Source organism: Buteo buteo, chromosome 4 (genome assembly GCF_964188355.1).
Source record: "Buteo buteo chromosome 4, bButBut1.hap1.1, whole genome shotgun sequence".
NCBI lineage: Eukaryota > Metazoa > Chordata > Aves > Accipitriformes > Accipitridae > Buteo > Buteo buteo.
In genome coordinates this window covers 68985296-69010655 of record NC_134174.1, presented here as the reverse complement: position 1 = coordinate 69010655, position 25360 = coordinate 68985296, and the positions used below count along the sequence as shown (strand labels likewise).

The 25360-nt window shown below is 47.3% G+C and overlaps 1 protein-coding gene across 1 annotated transcript in view; it reads left to right on the top strand.

The window, feature by feature from the left end:
• Positions 1 to 25360, top strand: part of TCERG1L (transcription elongation regulator 1 like) — a 94678-nt gene that overhangs the window by 44960 nt on the left and 24358 nt on the right. Inside the window, exons 5-8 of the mRNA XM_075026648.1 lie at positions 11050 to 11175; positions 19291 to 19385; positions 21010 to 21098; positions 25067 to 25221. Coding sequence (XP_074882749.1) covers positions 11050 to 11175; positions 19291 to 19385; positions 21010 to 21098; positions 25067 to 25221 — 465 coding nt within the window. The remainder of the gene's footprint in view (positions 1 to 11049; positions 11176 to 19290; positions 19386 to 21009; positions 21099 to 25066; positions 25222 to 25360) is intronic.

Below are 25360 nucleotides of genomic sequence, written 5' to 3'. Positions count from 1 at the left end.
TTCTGTCTTTAGAAGCCAAAGGTGATCCTGTCTGTACACAGCAGAGTGTAATGAATATACAAAGAAACAAGCTAGAATAAAAATTCTGACAAAGCAGTGGAATTAAAAGACCGCTGTTCCAGGAGCAGAACAAGGTGCTAGAATAGATTAAAATATTATAGGAAAGGAAGCAAATTTCCCATCTTCCCACGCCTGAGACCAGCTGCACTGGCAGGAAAGCGCCATCACCGAGGAAGCTCGTATTTGTGCGGATTTCAGCCTCCGCGGTGCAGTCAGCCCAGCAGCACTGCACTTTATCCAGTTAAGCAATGTAAATCTTCTGGGCCTTTGCCTCAGCCAAAAGATTAAGCTGGGAAACAGCAGGAGCGGAGACGCCCGAGTTTTCGTGGGAGTGGAAAGCGCTGACCTCCCGAGCCCTGCCGACTAAACGGGATAACCCTGACGTGGGAACGGGCCTGTCGTCGGCTGGGGAGGGGGATTCCCGAGGATCCCCTGGTGCTGGTGCTGGTGCTGGTGCTGTGCACGGCCGGTGTCCTGTAACCGTCGGGTGTGCGTCTGGGCTGGCAGCACAGGCAGCACCTGCCGGCGCAGAATTGGTGGGTGCTGCCTATACGGTAGAGTGCACGCACTGATCAGCTATATACAAGGGTGCCAAAATGTATTTTCCATTTGTTGTCTTCTGTTTCTGAGCTATTTAAGGTGTGAATGAGCATCAGACATTGCTGTCCTCTTTCTGAGGCTGTTGGTGTTTTCCCATCAACTCCAGTGGGCTCCAACGAGAGCTTTTCAGTAACAAGTAACGCCCCTGCGTAATCTCCGTCTCAGCACCAGAGGCACAGTGCTTTTTTTCTTGTTTTATCTTTAAGGCAGTGAACTTTATGATGCTTGCCATTTGGACAGTAGTCTCCAGCAAAAGAATAATTTACCTGATTTAAGGATGCTTTTTAAGTAACAAATACATTAATGGTGCATCTTGATTTTATTAAAATGCCATAGAATTAATTTGAAATGCACCCAGGCAATGACGCTTTTGTGTTTAAAAGCCAGCTTGTGATAAGCACGTCCCCGCTTTGCCGTGGTTTCCTGCTGCGAGATCTCCCCGGGCAGGACTGCTCGCTCGCCTTCTGCTCCAGCCTGGTGCTGCTCTCTAGCACGCGCTGCTCCCGTGAGTTCCCCGAGGTCTGAACTTCAACTGCTGGGTTGGTAACGGGGCCGCGGGAGCGGTACCGGCCGCCTGGGAGACCCCCGGAGCTGCTGCAGCATCCCCGTCCCTCCGTGACTGCATCCCGCCGCGGGCGCAGGGACCGGCGGGTGCAGGACGGGCCGGGCGCGTTCCGGCGCATCGGTGATGCCGGTGCTGAGTCCCAGCCTGTGGCATCTCCGCACCTGAGCCCATTTGGGTTTGTAGCTGTAGGTCTCACGGAGATTTCTGTTTCAAGCGCGAAGTAGCTCTTGCAAGCCCTCCCCTTGGGCTGTGGCGTGACTGAAATTGCCCATGAAAGGTGGCTGCGTTCGTCCGGCTGCCGAGGCTGGGAAGGTGAGGACGAGCACAAAGCCGCCGTGCTGCCCGGGTGGGAGCAGGGAGCAGAGCGGGGCTCCTCTCCCCTGGGCAAAAGAAGAGATTAATTCACCCAGTGTGGGCATTGGGTGGCTTTAAAAATAGCGGGGGGGAGTCTTCTGAAACGAGCAGCGTGAGGGAGGGTAAGAGGGCTCACTGTAAAGTGTTTGTTACAGACTTAAAATAGGCTGAAAGTGTTGTTTTGAAGAAACATGCTTCCCTGTTTCAGAAAGTCACAGTTGTGGTTCCAGAGTCACCTGAGGAGCAGCTCTGGCAGGTTGATGCCATCCCCGGAGGACTGCCTCGGTGGCGTTTACGTGGTTTCCCAAGCGTGGGTAAGGGCACGCCATGCCGATGGCGAAGGTGGCAGGTCCTGCGAGGCACCGGCGTCTCCAGCCCCGGGGCAGGGGGGACCCCAGCTGCCCCCGCGCTGACCAGCGCTGCCAAACCTGGTGAGAACCAGCAAAACCGGTCAGATGCTTTTCCCGATCTCTGCTCCCTGCGTAGGTGATGGGACAGCCCTCGGAGCCCGGCTCCTGCGAGCAGGGAGTGGGTACCAGCAGCGGCCCCCCCGTAGGGGAGGGCACCGCACCCTTTTTCATCAGTATCTCACCTCTTTCTCCCCATTTTTCTCCCTACACAGCGGGTGGGTGTTGGGGTACTGTGCTGGAGAGGCGGTTTCTCTCCCCGTTTTGGTGACAGCCCAGAAGGTGCCGTTTTCACGCAGTGCTTTCTCTTGGGAGTTACCTCCTGCGCTTGGAGTAGGTGGAATTGATGGGAATGGATCCCTGCAGCAGCGACTTCCCTCCGGAGCGCTTCAGTTCTGCCTGGGAGGGGGCTGCAGGACCCCTCCGACACAGCTCCTCCTTCCCGCTTTGAATAATTAGTTTGTATTTCTCTTATTTGGTGTGATTTACTGAGGATGTTTGCTGTCATTTCATCGTCATCACATATCCTTTATTTTCTGTCTTTTCTCTTATTGGTAGGTCAGAATCTGACATGCAAATACAAGCAGATGGTTATTAGCAAAAAGTAACAGGAGGAAAAATTCTTTATTTGTATTTTTTTCCTGGGAAACAATCTTCTAGAGGTACACCAGCTAAGGGAAATAGAGAGAGATTGTGGGGGGATTTGGCGTGCCTGAACTGCATCCACAGCGGGTGGGTCCCGGTCGGTGGGAACCTGCTGGGATTACTCTGCTGGAACAGAAAGTTACTTGGTATTGAAATCAGATGACTTGTAACTCCTAATGCTCAGTAGGTACCTTGGTTAATTATGCCCCAACTGCTTTTGTAGATAGTGTTAATGAAAGTGTCCCCCTGTCTTTGCACACCTGAGCGTACGGAGATGATGGCCCAGCTTGTCCTGGGTACCCTTTGCTGGGGATGCACCGGTCGATGTTCTAACCAAGGGCATGGGAGGAATTGTGTGTATGATGAAGGGTGATGGTTCACTTTTATATGTTATTTCCTGTCACTGGTAAGTTGTGCAAAGCAGTAGATGGACAGGCAGAGTCTGAGTCTGTGATTTTTTTTTTAAACTATTCCTGGCTGGATTATTTCAGGCAAAACAGCATTAATAATCTGAAAAATACATTCAGTTTATATTCCTCTTTAACCATCTAATCCCAATGGTACAGAAAGAGTGCTTCAGTTAAATGTGTTTTTCATATTTTTGAAACAAACATGTAACTACAGGCAAATATAAGTCATAAAAGGTGAGAAAAGATGAAAAAAAGGAAGGGAATAGGGGTGAGTTTAGGTATATGAAAAGCATTCAGCTTTTGCAATGGAAACCTTGGCTCTTTTTCCGCTGCTGAACGGGATGGTGGTGCAGGCTGGGCCATCGCTGGGTGCTGGAGCATCCCCGAGCATCCAGTTCTGCGCCAGGTCCGTGGCTGGTGTCCGCGCGGAGCACAGCGCCGGGGCCGCGCTTTGGTTGAACTGCCTGGGAACACCCAGCGGCCGTGCTCTGCTGGGCAGGTGAACCAGCGCGGCTGTTCCCACGCGGGGAGCCCACCGCCCCATCCCACCCTTGCATCCGTGCTCGTTTGTTCTGAAGGTGGAGCTTTGCCGTGGCCGCATGTAGGCGAGCGCAGGAGTAACCACCTTCGGTGCACGGCATCGCAGCCGGCAGAGCGTCGCCCGCCCTGCGGCTCGGTCCGTAAAGCCCAGCGTTGGGGGAGCTGGTCGCTTCGGAAGCAGTCGGAGACCCTCGCGAGCATCCCGGGCGCGGAGGAGCGGTACCGGGTGGGCAGTGCCACCCTGCGGCGCCCGGTCCCCAGCGTGGCGATCGGCCTCCGTCCCTCCATCCCTTCTCTGCAGGAAACACCGTTTCCTATTGGATGGTGGTTTCTCACCAAACGAGTATTTCGATCGTGTAGTTGAATTTTAGAAAGTCTTACAAGTGCGATCCCGATTGATTCCCACGCAGGCTGGCAGCCGCGCTGTGTCGGCTCTGCGTGCGATGTGCCCGCTGCCGTTACCTGGGCACGTTGTGCTCCCAGGTTTCATGCCGTTCCTGAGGCAGTCTTACAAAGCCAGTAATAAAAACAAGTTCTGAGATATATTTAGCAAAAATAAATATGAATTACCAACTATGCGGTTCAGTAATGCATTAAGAGTTTCTGTCCCATGGCATAAAGAGTAGCTTTGCAAGAAGCAAATGTTTTGCAAGAAGAAAAGCTTTGATTTCAGGAGCATGATTTGATGCTCATAAAGCTCAGCGGAGATGCTTGTTCTGACTTCATCGGTGGTAAGATTAGGGCCATGCTACGGATATTTTCAATATGAGTACGTTAAAATAAATTGTGGCCCCTGTTCTTTTGGGTGCAGTGCCGTTCAGGCCTCCTTGAATCACATGGAGGAAAATTAGGCTTAAACCTGTGCTGAACTGCCAGCCTAGCTTTAAGATAATGTTGGAAATGCCATGGTTTAACTGGAAAAGGCAAGAATTAAAACTTAACAACAGGAACAGGAGACGTCCGCTGCCGTAGCCAGCTGTGGTGCGGTCCAGGACCGGCGTCACATTATTTTGCTGTGGGCAGCATGACTCCCGTTAGCACGGGTCATTAACATCCATGCGCTGTGTAATGGAATGATGAGAGCCGATGGGTCTGCTGAGGCACAGAGTAAACATTTACAAAGAACAGTTTTGCCCTGAAAATCTGTCCTATCCCTTTCAACCGGGCCATGAACATCCGTAATGTATCTGCTCCCTCTCCTGAGGTCTGTTTTGGCCACAAGCAAGTAGAGGACGGAGCTAGCAACAGTGATCTGTCTGCGTGGTATGGGGTAAAAAAAGAAAGAGCCTTTAAATGCTGTTTGCTAGAAATAACAAAGGTGGAAAAGTTAGTTGTCCGTTCTGGGAAGAATCTACTATCTAATCTGATCTGACTCCTGGTGCGTGCCTGGGGACGGTGGTTTCTGCTGGAGGTGAGGCACAGCCCCTCAGTTATGTGATGGGGAATTTCCCATTCTCTTCCTCAGGTGCTGCAGCAACAGGGTAAAAATGCCAGTTCAGACATGCCGGGTGACGGGGCTGTCCATTATAACCACTCCCAGTTCAGCCAGGCTGGTTGTAACCATTCCCAGTTTGGCCAGAGCTGCTGTGGGACTTGGCCTCCCCGAGCTGCCCTTGCCCGGGCGCAGAGGAGAGAGAACAAACGTTCCCGGGGGGCTGAAGTGGATCTTGCCCCAAAACTGCCGACTGTTCGTCGGCTGAGCCCTCGAGCAGGACCGATCCCAGAGCAGGAGCTGTGCCCACCACGGTCCTTCTGCTCTGCTCCTGGGGATGCTCGTCCGTTCCCGAAGCAGAGCTCGGCAGGGCGGCGGTGGGGAGCAGCAAGCTGGCGGGGGGTACGGGGAGCCCCCGGCCCCCCCAGTGCAGAGGGACACGGGGGAGCCCCAGTCCCGGCGCGCAGAGCTCGGGATTCCATCCGCAGGGATGCAAATCGGCGTCTGCTCGTCAGGGATGCAAATCAGGGTGGTGTGTCACTTGTTGGAGGATCTTCAGCTTTTTGAACCTTCTACTCATCTGCTGTCGTCCTCCTTCGTCCTTGTAACGTCCTGGCTGCAGTCAGATTGAGATGTAGGTTGCTTGTGTTTGTAAGCGACGGTAAAATGCATCTGCACTGAAATAATCTTAAAAATGGACAGATGTTCTCAAAACGCACGACTTGGTAGTCAGGGCTCCTTGGCTCTAACAATAATCAGAAACTTTGTAGAAGAGATCGCTTTTATCCTTCCCCTCCTCTGTGTTGTTTTATGGTAAAATTTGCCTAAACTTCATCACAAAATGCACAGAGCATGGGTGGGTGGGCTTAGGTTCACGTTTAGCCCAGGTTATGTTGAGTTCATACTGAAGACTTATATTGCATCCTGACATTAAACTCAATCCACAGAGTTTATTTGTATTCCAAATCCATCTATTGCAAAGACTGCTTTTTATGAGCACAAAGAACTGGAAAGCATAAATATTTATTCCTTAAAGGTTATGATTGCCTTAAATCATTCAAGCTTATTTGGTGAGCATCAGATATAATTAAACTAAGCAGTTGAACTTGATCTGCATGTATGAAATAATATATATATGTATATATAGATATGTATATGCTTGACTCCAGTATGGATGGAAGCTGTGAGCTAATTGCTTCCATCACATCAAAAGATGCATTGATAATTTTATTGTTCCTTGATGTGATAATAAATCAACACAAAGAAGCAGTTGAAATTATATACTGGAAAGTCACGTTTCAACACACAGCATATGCTGTGGTAACAAAATGGGCAGAGCTCATCTCAAGTGGTACGTGTCTAACTACAGGGAAATAATTAAGCAGGTTATGAAAATTATTCCAACTTTGGGTGCAGAAAATTGCTTGTGTACTGAAATTCGTAGGCATACCTTAATGTGAGCTTACACCTGCTGTCCCTATAAACCTCAGAATTTGGAAAATGTGGAGCTGTGTGAGACCTTCAGCAGCAGGAGGGGACCCGGGCTGAGCCCGTCTGGTGGCACAGATTCACATCTGTAGGCGTGAACCTTTCCCCCTTCCTTTGCAAATTTAAAGGTGGAAAAGGACAAGCCAGAGATTCCCGGCCGTGCTCATCTCCAGTATTCTTTGATTTGTTGTTATTTTTAAAGGTGGTCATTTTGGCAGGAATTCAGAATAGCTGCCTAGGCTTTTCCAGGTACGTTGTAGATAGCAAGGCAGCCGTGTGCATGTACCTCACCAGAATGAGAAGACACCGGATGATGAAATACCATTTTAATCTGTCTCTGATGACTCTGGAAGTGGTAGGTTTGTTGTCATTAAGATTAATTTGAAAAGCCAAAGAAAATCAAGCAACTCTTGTTCTATAAAATATTATTCATGGAATTAATTGTGTAGTAATGTACATCTAAGTTACAGGTGGGAATCCTAGCTTAAGAAATGGTCTCCAAGGATATGGAAACCAGAATTTCGGCCCATTCATGCGTGTGTCCTGTTGGGATCTCCATAAAAGTGGAGGGGCTGTTTTGAGTCTGCTGTTGCATGGATTACTCCGTATAATCAGAGGCACCTTAGACTTCAGTGTTGGAATTGATGGTTCCGCAGCATTTCTTTATATCCAGGGAGCTCATCAAAGTTAATAGTTTTGCCAGGGGCTTTGACAGAAGCAGAAAAAAAGAAACTGTCGTTGCCTGAGGTCTGAACATTGTCTCGAGCTGGAAAATGGTTCACTGTCTTGTTAGAGATGGCCAAGTTACAAGTGCCTCCAGTTACATTATTGTGCTGTAGGTAGCACAACAAACATCACACTGACCTGTTCCTCTTCTGTAAATGCTTTATTTATCATTCTTTCTTCAAAGTGAGTATGGATTAAATTTATCATAGTACCTTGCAGGGTAATTTCTTTATCGTGCTACTGATCATGTCTTGCAGGAATTTCTCTTATCCTGACTTAAATGGCGAGGAAAAAAAAAAAAAGAAAAATGTTTCCTTTTCTGGTGTTTTTCCTGCAGCCGCTTGCAATTCGTCTTCCCCGTGCCCCCCACGTAGCCCGTGCTGCCGTAGCGGGGGTCGTTGGCAGCAGCCGGTTCTGCCATCGCGGGAGGAGAGCACCGTGAGAATGGCACGGGGCTGCTTTCTTGGGACGGTTAGAGGATCACAGAGGTCTTGCTGTTGCGGTCTGCCCCTCTCCCCCGCTCCGTTGATGTTAACTGTCTAGGATCATCTCTTGGTACCTGTTTTGCTTTGTTCTAGACCGCCACAAGTTTGTGGAGGTCTCTCGCTCAGCAGGTCAGACGAGGCATCATACCCGGGCATACACGTACACATTATGGATTAAGAAAATCCATACTTCGTGTATAGATATTTACATGTGCCCTGAGACATGTAGTCTTCTCCGTTGTCTGTCCTGTACAGGACAGGTTCCACTCAGCCTGGGAGGATAAAATAGTGTTGGCGCTGTCTTCTTGTTCCCTCTTTTCTGCCCCTTCCACTCGCTGGCTGGCGTGACAGCGGCTTGCTAATTAATCCTTGGCCTAGGAGGGATGTACGCCAGGCGTGGGTGAAGGCTGAAGGGTGGGAGGAAGCCCGTGAAAACATTAAATGTGCTTCTTACGTTCTTGTGATTTTCACAAAACATAATCGCAGGGATGTGATATGCTGTTGTGCGATAGCTGCGGGGCCGTCGGTCCTTGCTGTGCGTGCGGGTGTATGTGCACATGAAAATGTTCCCGGGTGTATGGGGCAAATGGTGTTTGTTTGCAAAGTACTCATCTAAGGTGACTTTTCAGTTGTCTCGAGGCCTGACCGTGTGGCCGCAAAGCCCAAAGTGGAGGGGTTGCTCTGCATAGCGCTGCCAGCCCTTGAGGAGAGGCGATGCTGTGCCCTGCGTTGCGCTGAGTCCTGAGGGTCCGGGGGTCCCCTGAGGGGAGGAGGAGAAGGGGGAGGTTAAAGCGGGGATTCCCCCCCCCCAGCTGATTGGGACTAATAATCCTTTTCCACTTGTTCATGTGGAAAAACTGCAATTGTCCTCCTAGTTGTTCCATTCAGCACATTTGGAAACGTGTTTCTTTTTTCCTTGCTGGATGGGGATCATGGTTTTCTGAGGTGTTTCATTTGCATTTAAAATTAATAAATCACCCTTTACCAAGTAATGTCTGTAAGATACCCTGGCTAATAGCAAGTTGGTATCAGGCAAATGCGTTATTGAGCATTCAATGAACTTGACATTCTGGCCCCAACTCCTAAAGCTTCATGAATCTCCGACTTTTGCCAATAAATAATGTCAGGAAAAGCTTTACTTTTCCCTGGGTGGTTCTTTAGTCGTGTTCACCCTTTATAGGAATGTGAATTTCTGATTTTATAAAATGTTATTTCTTTCATAAGATTTATTATTTTATATCCATTTCTGTTGTTGTAAAAGATTACTAAAAAATTGGAATTTGGTTAAAATTAGGTACCATGTTTTAAATTCTCCTTTGCTTGTTATGAGGGTGAATCGCACAAGTCTGGTGATAGCCTGAATCCCAGTCTGCTTCAGGAACACATACTTGATGATATGAGGAAGTGCATTAAAATGACAGCTTTGAAAACATGCTGGCTAGGAACGAAAATAGCCCGGCAGTTGTTGGAATTGTATTTCTTGTAGAGAATGTCACCAGGTCCGGGCAGAAGCCATGGGCCTTCCCTGTTTCAGTAGTAATTGTGGACTTCTTGCTTCCCATTGGGCGAAAGCAGATGTTTAACATTGCTTGGACCACCAGGAAACCCTTTAAAATGGCACTGTTACCTTCGGTTTGCACCAGAGACCTTTGTACGTTACGGAAACCTCTGGGCTGAGGGTGAAGTCCCAGACAGATGGATGTGCTGCCGAGCAGTCTCTGAGTGGTGTAACCCGGGTCTTCTTTAGGCTTCTGTAGTCCCAATTTCTGCTTTCTTCTTCATTTGAACAATCTACTACAAAATACTCGGATTTATCTTTTCTTGGAAAGTTCACGGCTTCCACCACTGAGCCTGGTCGTTGGGTGGGAGACAAGGGTGTGGAGGAGGAAAAATCACCATGGATTTCATGATGCGTATTTTATTTTACTCATACGGGTAACTCAGATTATATTCGATAGAACGTATGTCTTGTCTAACAGCAAAATGCATGCTTCATTAGCATAATTAGCATCATCATTATTATTGTTGCTAAAATACTGCCCTTTTGAATGCACCGTGCCTTTTCCAGTGCCTGTAGCCGGGGTGCTTCGTACAGCTCTGGCTGCAGAACGGGACGGTCCCTCTGCCCTGGCTGGGACGGCTGTGCTGATCCATGGCTCAAAGCAATGAGAAAATACCCTCTTAGGTTATCACTAGCCCAGACGAAACCCGAGACTCCAGTTTTGAGGAAGAAAAAGTGTCCTTTTTAATGATAAAATGTTGTAGTTGCATTCAGAAAAGCCACCAGTGTGCCTATGTTGGTGAGAGTTACGTTTAATAATCTGCTTTGGCACCTGGAATTGGAGAAATAAAGATCAATGGTGAGGTTTATAGCATGCAAGTGAGTTTTTATAAGAGTGAAGGTTTCAGAAATGACCTGTATTACTGCGAAATGCAGAGAACTTGTGATGAGAAGTGTTTGACGGCACAAGAATAGTTAGTGAAATGAAAGGGCAGTAAATTCTGCATCTTGGGTTGTGCTTGGGACATACAATGTTATTCCCAGAGCCTGCCTTAAACTAGGGATGTGTCCCTACTGCCAGGTTAGTTTTGAAATGGTGGCTTCTAAACAGGCTATGGAGACTGCTGATGGGACACCTGAATTTACATTGAAATGAGATGATGTGGTATGGGGTCTTCCAGTTTCTGAAAAAAGGTTTCGTGTCTAAATGTACAGTTAATGGGAAACTGATGCTCAAAGTTTGACCTCAAATTCAGCAATAACCACAAATTCTCAAGGATTAGGTAGCCTGTTTAATATAGTTTTAGCAGCAGACCTGGATTACTACTTTATCATGAATAACGTATGTGGGCAATTTAGTCATTTTCCGTTTTGCGAATTGTCTGAGCAGACAGTGATTCCCTTGGATAACGCTTCCGTTTTAAGTTATCGGCTATTTCCCATGGTTAGAGTGGGAGACAAAGAGTTTGTGATGAATAGCAATAGAAACTGGAGGTGTGTTATTTAGCCTTAAATAAGAAAACTGATCTTGCTGTAATCTGTTCTGAAAGCATTAATATATCCTTGCAAATTCTTATTTTGAGGGCCACAGTTTTATTAATTTAAAATTTCCGCTTATTTGCTGAGAATCAGTGGACGTCATGGCCAGACTAGACCAGTAATTCAACTAAACACAAAACCTATTGTTTTAACCATGCAAATGGGTATAGGGAGAAATGATTAGTAGGAGGTTAAAAGAGCATTCTGTGAAATACAGCTGGAAAAAAGGTGAGTTTTTTAAAGGCATTTTTATTTACTGGGGAAAAAAAAAAAGGTTTCCTTATGGTTTGAATGCAGGTTCTGCCTCCAGAATGGATGCTCATGTGGGTCCTTTGATGCCGACGCAAGTCACCCGGGTAACTGCTGTGTCTGCACCGGCGGTGACCTTCATGGCAACCAATTTGATGGATCAGACATTGTCAGGTATGTTTATGTTTCTGTATACTGATTATATTACTGAAGTATATGTTGTATATTTGTGTACTTCCAACCAAACCGTGCTTTTTCCATACTGCATAGAAACTGGGGACCCTTAAAAAATCGGCTCAAACTTGATGACATTTGCTTTAGCTAATTATGATCGTATTCAGAGTGTTTCGGATCCTGTTTACTCAGTCTAGCAATTGGCAGTAGCTTTGCATTTGACGATACAAAAGGCAAGTTTCTGAAACGTCCTTGGGCTTTTCATTTCCCATGCCAGTGGTATTCACGAGCATTACAGTGATAATGTGGTTATCTTTTGGATAGTTGCTCCATGAAGCCTCGTTGGCTGAAGCCTCCGAGGATGCTTTGTGCTGTACTGTGTGATAAAACTGGTTTGTTCACCGTCATGTAAATGTCTGTGTATTGTTGTGAGAGAAGTGGCGATGCTCTTTCCCAAAGGCTGGAGGAAGTCTTGTAGCTTTGTTCAGATTCGCATATAGGCATCAGAAATCGCAACCAAAAAGCAATCCGATTTTGTTCGGAAATTGGGAACATCTTTCCGAATGACGTGAAATCCCTCGTGCAGTGCTGTCGTTGGGAAGCCAGGAGCTCTGCTAGTGGAGGTGAGATGCTGCGATGGGGCTGGCGGCACCGCGGGGTCCTGAACGCGCCTTCCCAGCCGTGTTCCAGGGAAAGACCCGGCGTTTATCCGGGATTGCTAGGTATCAGTCCAGGCATAATTTATCTGACCCTTCACACCCAGGGATTAGCACGGTTGCGGAGGTGTTGAGGAGTTAGAAATGAATGTATTGTACTGTGTGTGTTCATGTACAGGTTTTGGTATAGAAGGTTTCACTTGTCTGGCTAAGCCATTTTCTTTGTGGGTACCTCAGGCTCACCGGCTGTACTCACGGCTAAGATAAAATTTTCGTAAAATACTTTGTGGTCAGGTGTGCAAATCCATAAGTGGAGCTGGAGGCTCCCTTTGAAGCAGGTCTGCCTGCTATTGTACCCATCTTGAATAAGATCCTCTGACTGAATTTATGTTGCTGAGTATTCCAGCTCTGTCTGGAAATTGCTGAATATTTTATGTCGCAGACACCTTAAAACTGAGGAAAGTTCATACGCATCTCTTTTGACATACTTCAGTTTAAAGTTTCTTGTCTGGTTTGGTTTGCTTTTGGTAAACACCTACTTCTTTTATCATCTATGCAGTTATTGTGCTTGAAGACCTGCATACTCCTCCTTAAAGTCACCAAGAATTGTATTGACTTGCTTCCTTGTCAGAAGCAAGTGAGACGGAGGAAATATTAAAACTGTGCAAAGAATGTAGGGACAGAAAGATGAAGATTTGTGCAGGGGTCATGCTGATCTGCAGCTTGTTGCTTGTTGAAAGCTGAAATCATGGTTTCTAGTACATTTCATATCAAATGTATTTCGTAATCTTCTTATTGGAAGACTTGAAAACACAAACACTGCTGATTTTATCCATCATGCTGAATAAGGATTTAACTGTATAAAGCCTTTTGATGACTAGATGACTTGTGATGACAAGCCAGCGTGACATTTGGTCAATAGGTTGCCTAAATCGAGTGGCTATACTGTTGGGAGGCCATCGCTTTGGAAGAGCAGTCATTTCATTTTTATATGCATACAAGTAACGTAAATACGATAAACATTATTTTTTTGTTTACAGCTTTCTGTTAAAAATAAAAAATACCTTCTTTCTCCTTTTGTCACCTTTGATTTGCTGCCAGTTACATTTAAGAGAAAAAAATGTATACTCCAGAAAAATGTATACTATACTCCAGTATAGTATGGATTTTTCTTTAATGTCTTTGAGGAGATCACACTCTTTCCTATAGGTTACTGCAAACTGTCGTTATCTCCAGTGGAAAAACAATTGAAGTAGGAATCATAACTAAGAACAAATGACAGTAATAAAGGTGTTTTCACACATCAGCTTCGAAGTGCTGCAGAAAAGCAAATGTGTGCTTTAGGAAGCTGTTAGGAGATGCTAACATGTACGTGTGGTACGTGGAGCGCTTTAACATACGTATACAGGCCTGTGCCACCATGTTTTACTGCCGGTACATACAGTGGCAGTATTAAGCCAAGATACAGACTTTATATGGCATTACAGGCATGCTTTCATTTTGCAATATAGATAAGCCTTTCTCTGATTTGGTTTCTAAAGAGAAAATTGGGTGTTCAGTGAGGCTTGGCACGGCTGGATTTTGCTCACGACAACACAAAATCCATCTTTCTCTGAAGACAAAATTAATAAAATTTTCTGTATTTCTGGAGCAGAAGGAGTAATTTTTGCAACAGTACTGGCTCCTAGTAGGCATTTGTTTTTGTATTGGAAGCTGGAAAAGTCCAGTCTCGAGTACACATCCAACTTTTTTGTGTTACAGTGGGTACAAGAGCGGTGGAGCTGTAACTACCACCCTCACAGAGCTCTGCATCATTTCATAGATATGCAGAGCTCAGACCGTTAAGTGCCTTGAAGATCAGGGCTGAGATCTTGAACTTGATATTTAAAAGGAATCACATGTAAAGAGCAGAGGAAGGAAGGTCGGCAAGAGTCAGCGAAGGTCTTTGACACAGAGCCCAGCTTAGCCTGGGCCAGCCTTACAGAGGTGCAGAAACAGCTGGAGAGAGAAGCTGAGAAATGGTACAGCGGCTTAAATGGGGGGAGAAAAGCAAAACCAGGTAGAAATACCCTGCCGATGAGTGTGCAGCTGCCTCGTGCCCGGGGAGGGAGGAGGCGAATGATCGGGGACCCCGTGCTGTGCCTGGTTGGTGGGAGCCGATGCTGCTCTGTGGGCAGCAACGCTCGTAGCGATGCTCGTAGCGATGCTTGTAGTGATGCTCCTGCCTGTGCAGCCATATGGGAAGCGAATGCACAGAGCCAGTCTGGGAGGTGGGGACGGTACGCTGCCCACCCTGCATGGTGTCCGAGGGAATATGCCGGTACGGGTTTTTCAGCTTTTCCTTCTTTAACAAAAAACCCCTATATTCAGGTTAGTGGCAGGTAGCACCTATTGGGCAGTGTTGGCTGTGTGCCTCAGAAGTCCGACAATGAAATGACTTTGTCTTTGAACTCTGCATCAGGCATATAGCCCACGTTATGGTGCAGTAGTCAAATAATTTGTCCTTGTTGTTCTACTGTTGCTGTTACAAATCTCCACAAAAATGAAGGGGTGAGTGGGAAGAGATTGCTGCAGAAGGAAAAAAGCACTGCTCAAGAGACTCGTTCTAAGAGGAGAGACAGAGCGTTTAGCAGGGCACTGCAAAACTGGTCAAAGCCAAAAACAGACACAAATTAAAGGGTGAAATACAGTGTGCAGGCAGGAGCAGGAGCAGGATCTGTTTCCCTGAAACTATGATGATGGGCTGAAGGTGGGATCCTCGCCTGCGGGAGCAGGGCATGGACCATAGCTGGCACTGAAATCCCATGCTGGGCTCAAGCAGGAACCAACAGAGGAGGGCTTGGGAATCAGTCAGGTATGGGTTTTAGGCTAATCTCAAAATACAAAAGCAATAAGGTTGTGGGGAGAGACAGACCTGACCTGCAGAGATGCTGGTGGGATAATAAAGAACTGAGTGTTTGGATGTGTGCGCTTGAAGTAAATTCAATTTTCAGAAACATTTAGAATCAAAATTTTAAACTTCTTTTGAGATTAATAGAAGTTTGGCCTCTAAATACATTTGCAAAACAAATTTTTGTTATCTCTTGTCCATAGCTTCTTGTGGTATGAATCAATCTTCCCTCTTCCCTCTTGCACTCCCTCTCTAATTCTGCTTTTAATAAGATGTTTATGATCATACACCTTACATCCTCTGTGATATACCCAAGATAGTTTTGGTACTTCACCTTTACTTTTCATACTGTGAATTATTCATGTCTCTCTACCTGCCGTGGAGCCTCAGAGAAGTCTCTTTAATCAGATATCTTTATCCTCCTGTCTCTGGCGCATCCTTCGGCAGCATTACAGCAAGTGTGGGAACACATCATTAGTAATTACGCAGCTAAGTTTAGGGGCGAAAAAAGGTGCGTGATTATGTCGGAAATATGTCGCGGTAGCTCAATTGTCAGGCTGCAGTTTATTCCATGCACTTAAGTTAAAAAGGGCCTCGCTTTTCGGGAGCTCGGCGTCCCTCCTTAGCGCAGCGAGCCCGAGCCTGGGGACTGCTCCCTGCCCCGAGGTCAGCCGGCGGCTCCCGAGCTCGACAGGGGGAACACGAGCTTGAATTATTTTTCTCTTGACATTATACTTGGGGAAAAAAGGTCACAATGTTCAACGATAAGCCATAAAAATAAATGACTCCTGACGTGCACAGTGACTTTCAGGACTTTCTTTTGTTATTTTAATTTTTTTTATTTCCATCTTAATTTATACGTGCTGACTGTCCAAAATTTCATGGAAGTATATTTCACATGTGAATGCCTAATGAACTGCGTGCTGCAGAAGTTCACCTACGTGTGCTGCACCAGTGATGCTTATTTCAAGCAAAAGCTACAGCACCCAAGTCCCTCCCTGGGGCTTCACCTTTCCTGTTCGGATGCTGTGAAGGAGCTTTTCAAAGGAGGAAAAAAAAGAGAGGTTGCCTCAGGCGTTGGCAGTGTCTCCGTGCCGAAGACACATAAGGTTCAAAAAGGAGTTAGAATGGCTGCCCGTGCACGAGAGCCTCCCTGCACTGGTTCGTCCGTGCTCCGTACTTCAAGCCAATCTTCAGTTATTAAAGGGCAGGGTAAGAGCAGCCACGACAAAAGCAATTACGCCGTATGTCATGGATTCCTTCGCAGCAAACGCGAGCTCCCAGAACTGCACAAGTGTGGTTTAGGCTCTCTATCCTATTTCATTTCTTCAGCATCGGCTGTGGGAAACGCCTCTGCCAAATTTCACTTGTGCAACAGTTTGTTTAAATCTGCCAATTGACATTTATGTGTTTGTATTAATGTTTGTAATGATTAATTAAAAGTTGACATCAGCTAGGTAAATGTTTTCTTGTTCCTCATGTATGTGTGCATGTGCATATACATGAATGAAAGATCTTAGCTACTTCTTAAACCAACGTGATAATGAAGACTATAAAAGAATCTGAATCCTAATAATAATAAAAAGCTTTTTTTCTAGGGTTAAAGAAGCAGATAAAAAGAGAAAGAAGCAAAGCTGGAAGAGGGGTTGATGTGATTTCCCTATTAAAAGGAAAGATAAATTCCAGGTCCATTAAGCATCGTTTCCCAAGCATGTTGCTTCATGTTTGAGTGACAGAATCCAAACAGCAATTTGTTTGTGGCTGTTTCATCAGCAGCTAATTGGCCTTCCAGAGTTGTTGCCTTGGGGATTATTTCATGGCAAGAGCAGAAGAATGGAGAGCTGGAAATGCCAAGACGTACCGTGCCACTCAGCAGCGTTGCCCTCGAAGGCTCCCAGCACATGGTTGGCCGCGGTGCCCAGAGTGCAGCACCAGCTGTGTGCCTGCAGAATGTGACCAGCACCAGCTGTGGGCCTGCAGAATGTGGCCAGCGCCAGCTGTGCGCCTGCAAAAGCCATCCCAAACCTGGGCTGTTCCGGCTGTGCTTCAAATTGCCGCCAAATCAGTGCTTTGCATGGGAACGTTTGCTGCAGAGGGGGATGTCTCAAGGTTCCTTTCATCCTCTACAAACATATTTCCAGAAGGCACGCTAATATTTTGGCTTAAAAATTCCTCGTCGGGAAGGAGGCAGGCTGTACGGGCACATCGCGCCTGCCGTGCCGCGCGGGGCAGTGCCCGCGGGCTGGCTCGTCGCGTGCCGTGGGAGCAGAGAGCAAGGCACCAAGGATATCCCAGGGGAACGGCCGTGGGAGCGTGGGAGTGATGGGAAAACGCAAGGCAAGGTACTGAAATACCTCTGTGAAACAGTTAAGAAACTGCACGTCGTCCTTCTTCTGCCACGTTTTAGAGCTGGAGGACATGCTAGCAGAGTTTAATTAAAGCGAGGCGCCCTAATTGTGCCTCCGGATCTCGGAGAGCGGTGGGTGTGAGAAGCGTCCTCGGTCCTCAGGTGTCCTGCGGCTGTGTTTGCTTTCCTTGCACGGGGCTTTCCTCCGCCGTTTGCCAGCGCCAGCAGGCGCCTGTGCATGGCGTGGCATGGCTGTGACTTTATGGCGTTCGAAGACCACGGTGCCCCGTAATGCTTTGGTTCCTGATTACCAGATGTCTCGTGAAGAAAGACAAGTTTAGAGACCCTTTGATATGTATTAGCTGCTCCCTACTCCTAGCTCCTTTAATATGGAAGTTAATTGATATGGTTTGTAAATCTTCTTTTTCACTACCCATAAAAATTGACTAAGTCACTTCTTAGAAAAATGACATATATTTAAATTTTTATTATTGTGATATATTCCACGGTGCACTAGTGTCAAATGGCTGAGGCTCCAGCCTTTCCCTCGGTGTAATTCCTGTTACATGTGTGCCTATTCTGTAGTCTGAGTAATTTTGACATGTGAATCTGCTATATAATATGCAGGCCTAGAAAAGCAGTGCTTGCAAATAGTTTCTGGAAGCTACTATACCAAAGTTTTAGTCTGTTCGGCAGACAGAAAGTGCTCCGTAACCCTTGAGGTGTATAGGGGGTAAGGTATGACATGGCTTGCCCTCGTTACGGCACTCTTAATACTCGTAGTACCCGCCCGTATTTGCAGTGGATATTGCACTGGAGCTCTCCAAGGAGCCTGTGCCAGCCGAGCGCGGTGGCTGGGTGTAGGATGGGTGACTCCCGGGAACGCCGGGGCTGTGGGTGCAGAGCTGTGCACGCAGGCGTGCTGGCGGGGATGGATCCCTGCGGTCCCTGGTCCTGAGCAGGCTGAGCCTCCTTTGGCCATTTTACTGCTGTCTTCAGGCACGGATGGATGGGAACGCTCGATTACGATTCTGTATTGCTCACGGAGGTTTTAGCACGAATGAGTTGAAACATTGTCGTTATTTGTTGTTTAACTCTGCCTGAAATTTTGCAGGCTTTCAGGTGGAAATCCAAGTGCTGTGGCACGGGGCCGTGATCGGGGTTTGTGGACTTTCGTTCGAGGAGGAACGCACCAGGTCACGTAGCCTGGGCGGCCGCGCTCCCCGCCGGAGCCGCTGCTGTCACTGCTCTGTTCCGCCTGAGCAAAGGCGACGGCTCTAGTTGGGAAGAACAAGAGGGAAGGTGCTAGGTATGCTTTCCCTGGGACTGCTTAACTTACAAAGGAGAGAGATATATATCTATCTTGTCCTCCCTGCCACAGGCGGGATGGGCCAGGGGACTAGAGTACCTTTGCTCATCTCCCCAACTACGCGTTTTAAGGGGACAAGAAGAACAACAAAAAAAAACCCCTAGAAAAAAAAAAATGTCTGTCTGAATATTTCTCACTGTGAAAACTACTTTTTTTCTGATTGTTGAGTTTGTGTCTCGTACTTGCTGCCTTTTTGCCTTTCCTTACTGTCCCTTATGGCCTCTCTGTTGTCGAGACGTACGCATTTTGTAGCCAGTGGCAACACTTGAGTGTTTAGCATTTCGGGATGGAGACAGCTGCTTGTAAAGGAGAGGAACGTGTTCGTACAACTGTTACCAGTGGAAATGCAATTCAATGCTCATCGGCGGTTCCTGTGGAGGTTAACCCAGAGCACACCAGTATCTCCTGGCCGGGAGGACGGGGTCTGGCCAGCCCTGAGCCCGCGGGGGGAGGCTGCTGCTCCGAGGGGCGGCTGTGCCCCCTGGGAGTAGAGGATGTGCCCATGGAAAAACGTTTGGGGTTTAAAAAAAGCAGGACTAAAAGCTCAGTGCAGTAAAAGCCTCACTCTAAAGTATATCGAGTTGGACTCGATGATCTGAAAGGTCTTTTCCAAGCTAAATCATGATTCTATGATTCTATATGAATGTGTCCCATTAAAATACAGCATGATATTTAGAAAGGTGATACAGTCCTCGCCACACACGTATGTGTGTAAATGAAGGAGGGAACGAGGAGGAAGAGGTGAAGAGAGGAGACTTGGAGCCACAGGGAGTGGTTTGTTTTTTCTTTGCCTGTTTTGGCTTGTTGGGAATGTATTTGTCGCACATTAAAAAGAAATCATTTCCCCTCACAGATAATGGCAAAGAATCGAGTAGACCCTCCTGCCCACCGACCTTGATTTTACACACGGAGAGGAAGAGTACGCCCGTGGAGAGCGATGGAGATAAGGTCTGCAATGGCATTTCTTCTTTTATAAACCTCCTTAAACTATTGAACTGCATAAATCGGAGTCGGGATAAAGGACTGTCCTCTGGCTGGAGCTGTGCTGGTGATACAGGATTGTTTCCTACAGTCGATTTTCAAGAGCTATCTATTTAATTTATCTTGGTGCTTTATAGGAGCTCTGTCACTGTAGTGTCAGGGTATCAGAGGAGGGATGCTCGCACGCTGGAGGAGAAGTGAGTCGATGGCAGGGGGGGTTGTGTGAGTGCAAACGTGGAGGTGTGACACAGCCCAGGACAAAATTCGTATACTGAGAAGTTGAAGTGCAGAAACAGAGTACCTATGATTTTCTCTGTCTCACTGTGGTGACAGGGACCTGTGGGGCTGAGTCAGCCCCTGCGCAGGGCAGGGTCAGCTCGCTGCACCTCGTGCCACTTATCGCAACATCAGCCCCAGGCGCAAGGAGGAATTTTTTCATGGCCCTCACCTTTTTGGTGTTACTAATTTAACTGTGCTGGGTCGTTCTGTAGCACTCCTTTATAGATAATTGCAGGTCCTTGAATAAAACTGACTGGTGAACATAAATGGATAGCGAATACTGTGGGCAACTTATGGATGGGTAGCACTATATGTGTGTGACTTCATTATCTTTTTATAAAAAAGCCTAGATTATTTTATAAAGGAAAATGACCTAAATCATACTCCCAGCTTCTACAAAATAAATGGAAATATTTGCTTTCTGCACAGCTCATGCAGACATCCTGAAAATGGCTAAAGCTAAAAGAGGGAAACCTTTATCTGAGTATGGGGCTGTGGAAGAGCATCTCAGGCTTGGAAGGCAGCCGTGCGGAAGATGCTCGAAGCCGCCTTGGCACAGGCATGGTCTGTTCCCCCGTGCTTCTGCTCTATGCACGCACGCTTTTTGCAGCAGGAGCTCTGTCCTGCAGGAGGAGGACCTGTGGACTTGAGCTACTGTTCAGTTTATTTTCACCTGGCCCATTCCTATTGTGCTGCCGTCTTTAGTCTCTGTGCAAGCAAACCTCCCCTGCCTACCAGGCGCTGCAGGTGTTCCCCACGTTTGCAGCTGTGTTGGTACTCGGGCACATTGCTTAGGGCGTTAAGTTGTAAAATACCTTCAAGATGAAGACCTCTGGACATACACTTTATTATTTTTAATTAAGTACGTGCTTCTCGTGTTTTGGTACCGCACTGAGCTATCCCACCGCTCCCCTGCGTGCGCGGCTGCCTTGGGCGCAGACGTGGGAGCACCCGCCTGCTTCACCCTGCCCCTCGTTAGCGCGGGCATCGCTCCCTGCCCGTCGTTTCTGACGAGGAGGCTCTCCTCGTCTTCGCAACACACGGAGTTATGCCCGCTGTCCCAGGGGAGCTATTGGCACGGACAAAAAGCACGTCTGCTGGTTTTTCATTTGTATTGCTGTAAGCGGAGCGACATTTTTATTATTTGCTGTTTATCTGGGCTATTCTCAAGGTAGCTGGTTGTTCATAAAGCCGCTCGCGGAATAATGGCAACAAGGGTGATCCGCTTCAAGTTAAAGGCGGTGATTTGTATAACAATAACCATCTTCTGCATCGGCTTTATTTGTTGACTAATCTCTATCTGTCTTTCAAGGATCATTCTTTTAAACTAGTAAATGAGGATGACAGCACATCAAATGGCAACAAGCCTGTGGCATCCACTCCAGTGCCAGGATCACCATGGTAAGCAAATGCAATCAGACCTGCTAGAAGCCATTCATCAGTGCCGTTTCCCTTGCCAAACGTGCATTAGTGGTCTGGTACGTGGGGAAAATATGCTACCCTGGGTGTTAAGCAGCAATGCTGGGCTCCTGTTGCAGCTTCTGCTGGAGCTTTTCCTCATTAATCGTGTACTTAAGGACGATGCTGGGAAGCTGCAAACACAGTGTGAGCCAGGTCCTGGGATCCGTGAAGTAAGGGCGGTGTGCTCGGAGCTCCGGCTCAGCCAGGGGCCAGGTCTGGCAGAAGGCAACCAACGGTTTCTCTGGTTTTGTGGGCATGCGTGGCCACTCGCCTGCTGTGAGCAGGGCTGTGTTCGGTCGTGCTCCGTGGGCTCTGTCTTACATGTGTTGAGGATCCAGCTTGGATGGATCAAGGGGAAATACAGCATCTGCCAGAAATGTTCTTGGTTTTTATGGTCAGATCCTTTTCCTCTTCCAGTTATTTCAGTGACAGTGGGTGACTCTTACTGTCTCCCAAGAATGGGGTTGATTTCAGGCTGTGTCAGTGAAAATAGGCTGTGTCTCATGGTCGAGGTTTCCTGACCACATTCCCATTCAGGGAACTACATGTTGGGAAACTAAAGCTTTCGTGTCATTTTTAAATGGATAAAAACTTTCTTCACTTTCTGTCCTGAACAGTTGACTAGAAGGATTTTTGACCTCCTTCACCCATATAATAATTAGTTTACACTTCGTGGATGACATCTATGGGATTGTTGGCAAAGGCGCTCCACACACAGATATCAGCTGTTATTTGTTATTGTCATACTGTGTCATTTGGCAAACCGGTGTTGTAAGCACGGTCCGATGACCTACTTCATCTCAACATCATAAATATGTGATTTACATCCTTTCTCTTCTTGACAGTTGCTACTCTATGGTGTCGTGCAGAGGAACCATTTGAGTCCAGCAGCGTCATAAGCGGGTTACGGTTTCACCTGTTCTTACAGAAAAGAGCCACAGCCAGGGGCACCCACAGCGGGGTCTCGCGCAGCCCCTCTTCTCCACCGGTGTCCGCTGAGCACTGAGTGGGCATCCCCTACCTCCACCAAAGTGCTCCGCGCTCAGATCCAAACTTGTGGTATTTTAATCTCTAACGAGAAACCTTCCGTACCTTTCTGGGTTGCCAGAGGACTGTTTAGTGACCCAGTGAGTACTCTGGGAGCGAGAAGAGGCACCCAAATCTGGTCCTGGTGACTAGACAGAGGGGGCACAGTCCTCACGCTGACTGTTGTCCCATGTTCTGAGGTGACGACGTCTCATTGGCTGTCCCGTGGCTCCTGATGGAACATGGACCATGCCTGTAGGGTGCTTCAAGCACAACCTACAGATTTTTCTGATAGCTTGAAACTAGATATGCAACACGAATTCAACAAATTCTGAAATTACTTCAGCCGCTCCCCACCCGTAGGTTGGCTTTCTGCTCCTGCAGGAGCCATGGTTGACCATCACCAAGCACCTGTCAGAAGCAGCTAGGCCAGAATTTTTAATGGCAGAAAAATTTTCAGGAATGTTACCAAACCTTATCTACCTTATGACATAAAAAACCCAAACCACCTAATATCATCTTCTTGTGCCCTTGCTCATTCTTAAATTACAGTTTTCTAAAGGGAAACATGAACGTAGCAATATCTGCATTTCCAGTTTCTGCTCTGTGACTGAAACAAAATACCATGTGTCCCCTGTGGATAATTGAAACCATTATTATACCAAAGAGGAACAGGTGACATGTTACATGGGGAAAGGGACATTAATTTTAAATTAAATGTCAAATTATATTAGCCATGGAAAAGCGAAGAGGTGTCACAAGGGACCCCAGAGTTTCTAACCTGGGGTGATGGCATGCGAGACCTGGCAATACCCCGTGATTAATGAACACCATCAACATCTGTGTGCGTGGCCAGGGGAGCGGTGACCGCAGCAGCGTACCAGCAGAGACAAAACACAGGTCTCCAAACCCCCTGGTTGTAACCTCTGTCAGATAACAGCTTTGACAGTCCTGCGTGCATGTGGTAGCATCGCAGGTCCCAAACAAGTTGCTGGTTTCAAGTTTACCATCATTTGCAACTAACTCCCCAAGCGGTTCAAATCCCGCAGCGTGCGTACTTGCCGTGAAAGAAATTACAGCCAGGGGCATTTCAAAGCAGGCATTTGCTCCTGGGCAGGATTGGTCCTGTGTCCTAACTGTACTTCTGATATTTATAAAAGGATAACAATAACCCAATTTAATTAATCAGCCACGTCAGTCCTCTTCACCTAAATGCCAAGATTTTGTCCCTCCCTTCTGGGACGACGGTGGTATTTATGGGAGCGCGGAGCCTTGGTTTGGCGGTGTTCTCGCAGAAGTCCCTCTGGGTGTGTTCTGCAGACGAGGCTCAGCGCTGGCGGGTCGGTGTTCCTGGGGGAGCAGGGGTTCCACCGCTCCGAGGTACAAAGTAAGAAGTAGTAATTAGACCTAATCATTACGTAACAGAGGATTAGAGCATCTCTCTTGTGAGGCTCTTTTGTGATCCGAAACATGTGTGTATTAAATAAACAGAAAGTTATTAAAATATTAGTCATGTCCGTGTCGCTGAGTTCAGGATGCCAGAACTCCCGCGGGGTGTAGGTGTGACTGAAGTCGGCGGCTGGGTTTGTACAACCAGTTTTGTGCTCCTGTTCATCGGGAGAACATGGAACTCTACTGGATGTAATTACTGGGATGTTCGGGCTCAGTAACACACTTACACCGAGCTGCTGCCGGCCGGCACCCCGCAGCCCTGCGGCTCCTCCGCGGTTTCTTGCAGAGGTTGTGTATTTTTCATTACGTGTTTGGGCAAGATCAATGGTGACATCTTACCAGTGGTACATGGAGTATGTTGGATTATTTTATTACAGTACTCTGCAGAGATGGAGCATTTTCCATATTTGCAGTTCTTTACCCAGACAAGGCTTTTTTTTAAACCAGTTTTATTCCTTGCTTTTAATAACAGTTAGGCAGCAGAGCCTCTAATGATAAGATTTGTTCCTTCCAGTTATTTATGCCTCAGAGGGACCAGCATTTTCCCATTATAAGTGTATGTGTGCGTGAGGAAGTCAGAGTGTGTATGTGATGTTTGTTAGTTTTCATTATGATTCGGAAAGCGCGGGCTTGAGATTGATATTGTTTGTTTATTACATACAGCTGTAGTGAAGTGAAACTTGAGGGCTTTTAATGTCTATTAAGGATGGTGCGATACTTATTTTCGTATTATTTTAGCTGATTTAAAATGTATGTCAGGACAAAAAAGTTGAACTGCTGTTACCATATTTTACCTGACCAAGTCAAGAAAACTGTGTTTTGCACAGCAGCGACTTGGTCCCATTTTTCAAATTCGAACCAGAGCCCATAAAGCTCAACCTAAACCTGTCCGGCAGAGTTCTGCCGTGGCTGGTTGTATCTGTCCAGCGCAGAGCGTGGCGGGAGCTGGCGGGGATGCCACGGGGGTGCCGTGGGGATGCCACGGGGGTGCCGTGGGGATGCCATGGGGATACCATGGGGATGCCACCCCGTGGGCATCGAGGCGGTGGCCGGCCAGCCCCACGGCCGAGGCTGCTGCTGCTCGCTGCTCTCGACCACGGCTTCAGAACGTGAAATGTATTTCCCTGTGGCTTCTCTCGCTGTGAGCACCACGGCGTTCCTCCTCGCCTGGTTCTTTTTTCCTTCCTGTATATTTCACCTGCTGCTTTTTGGGGGTGGTTAGACGGTTTCTATGGCGTTTTATTGATACGGAGAGAGTCTCTGTGCCTGAGGTGAGCGGCGCGGGCTGGCAGTGCCGGCGGCAGGCTGTCGCTCTGAGAGGAGTCGCAGCCCCGCGCTGCAAACAGAGATGCCATAAACCAGCTGCGGGTTAATGTCTCGGTCGTGGCTGTATCTGACATTATCTAAGCATAGTTTATCACTTGGAATAGGTGTGTAGTCTGGACTGGAGATGACCGGGTCTTCTTCTTCAACCCTACAATGCAGCTGTCAGTCTGGGAGAAGCCGGTGGACCTGAAGCACCGCGGCGACATTAACCGGATCATCGAGGATCCTCCTCACAAGCGCAAGCTGGAAGCTGCAGCAAGTAACTAAAGCCCTGTGATTATTTGCCTCTATTTAAACTTGAATATCGAATGAAACTTGGTTACTAAATGCGTTCAGTGGAAGTTTGATAACCATAATTAGAGTGGCTTTCCTTTTGAGATTTCATATAAAGTATTGCG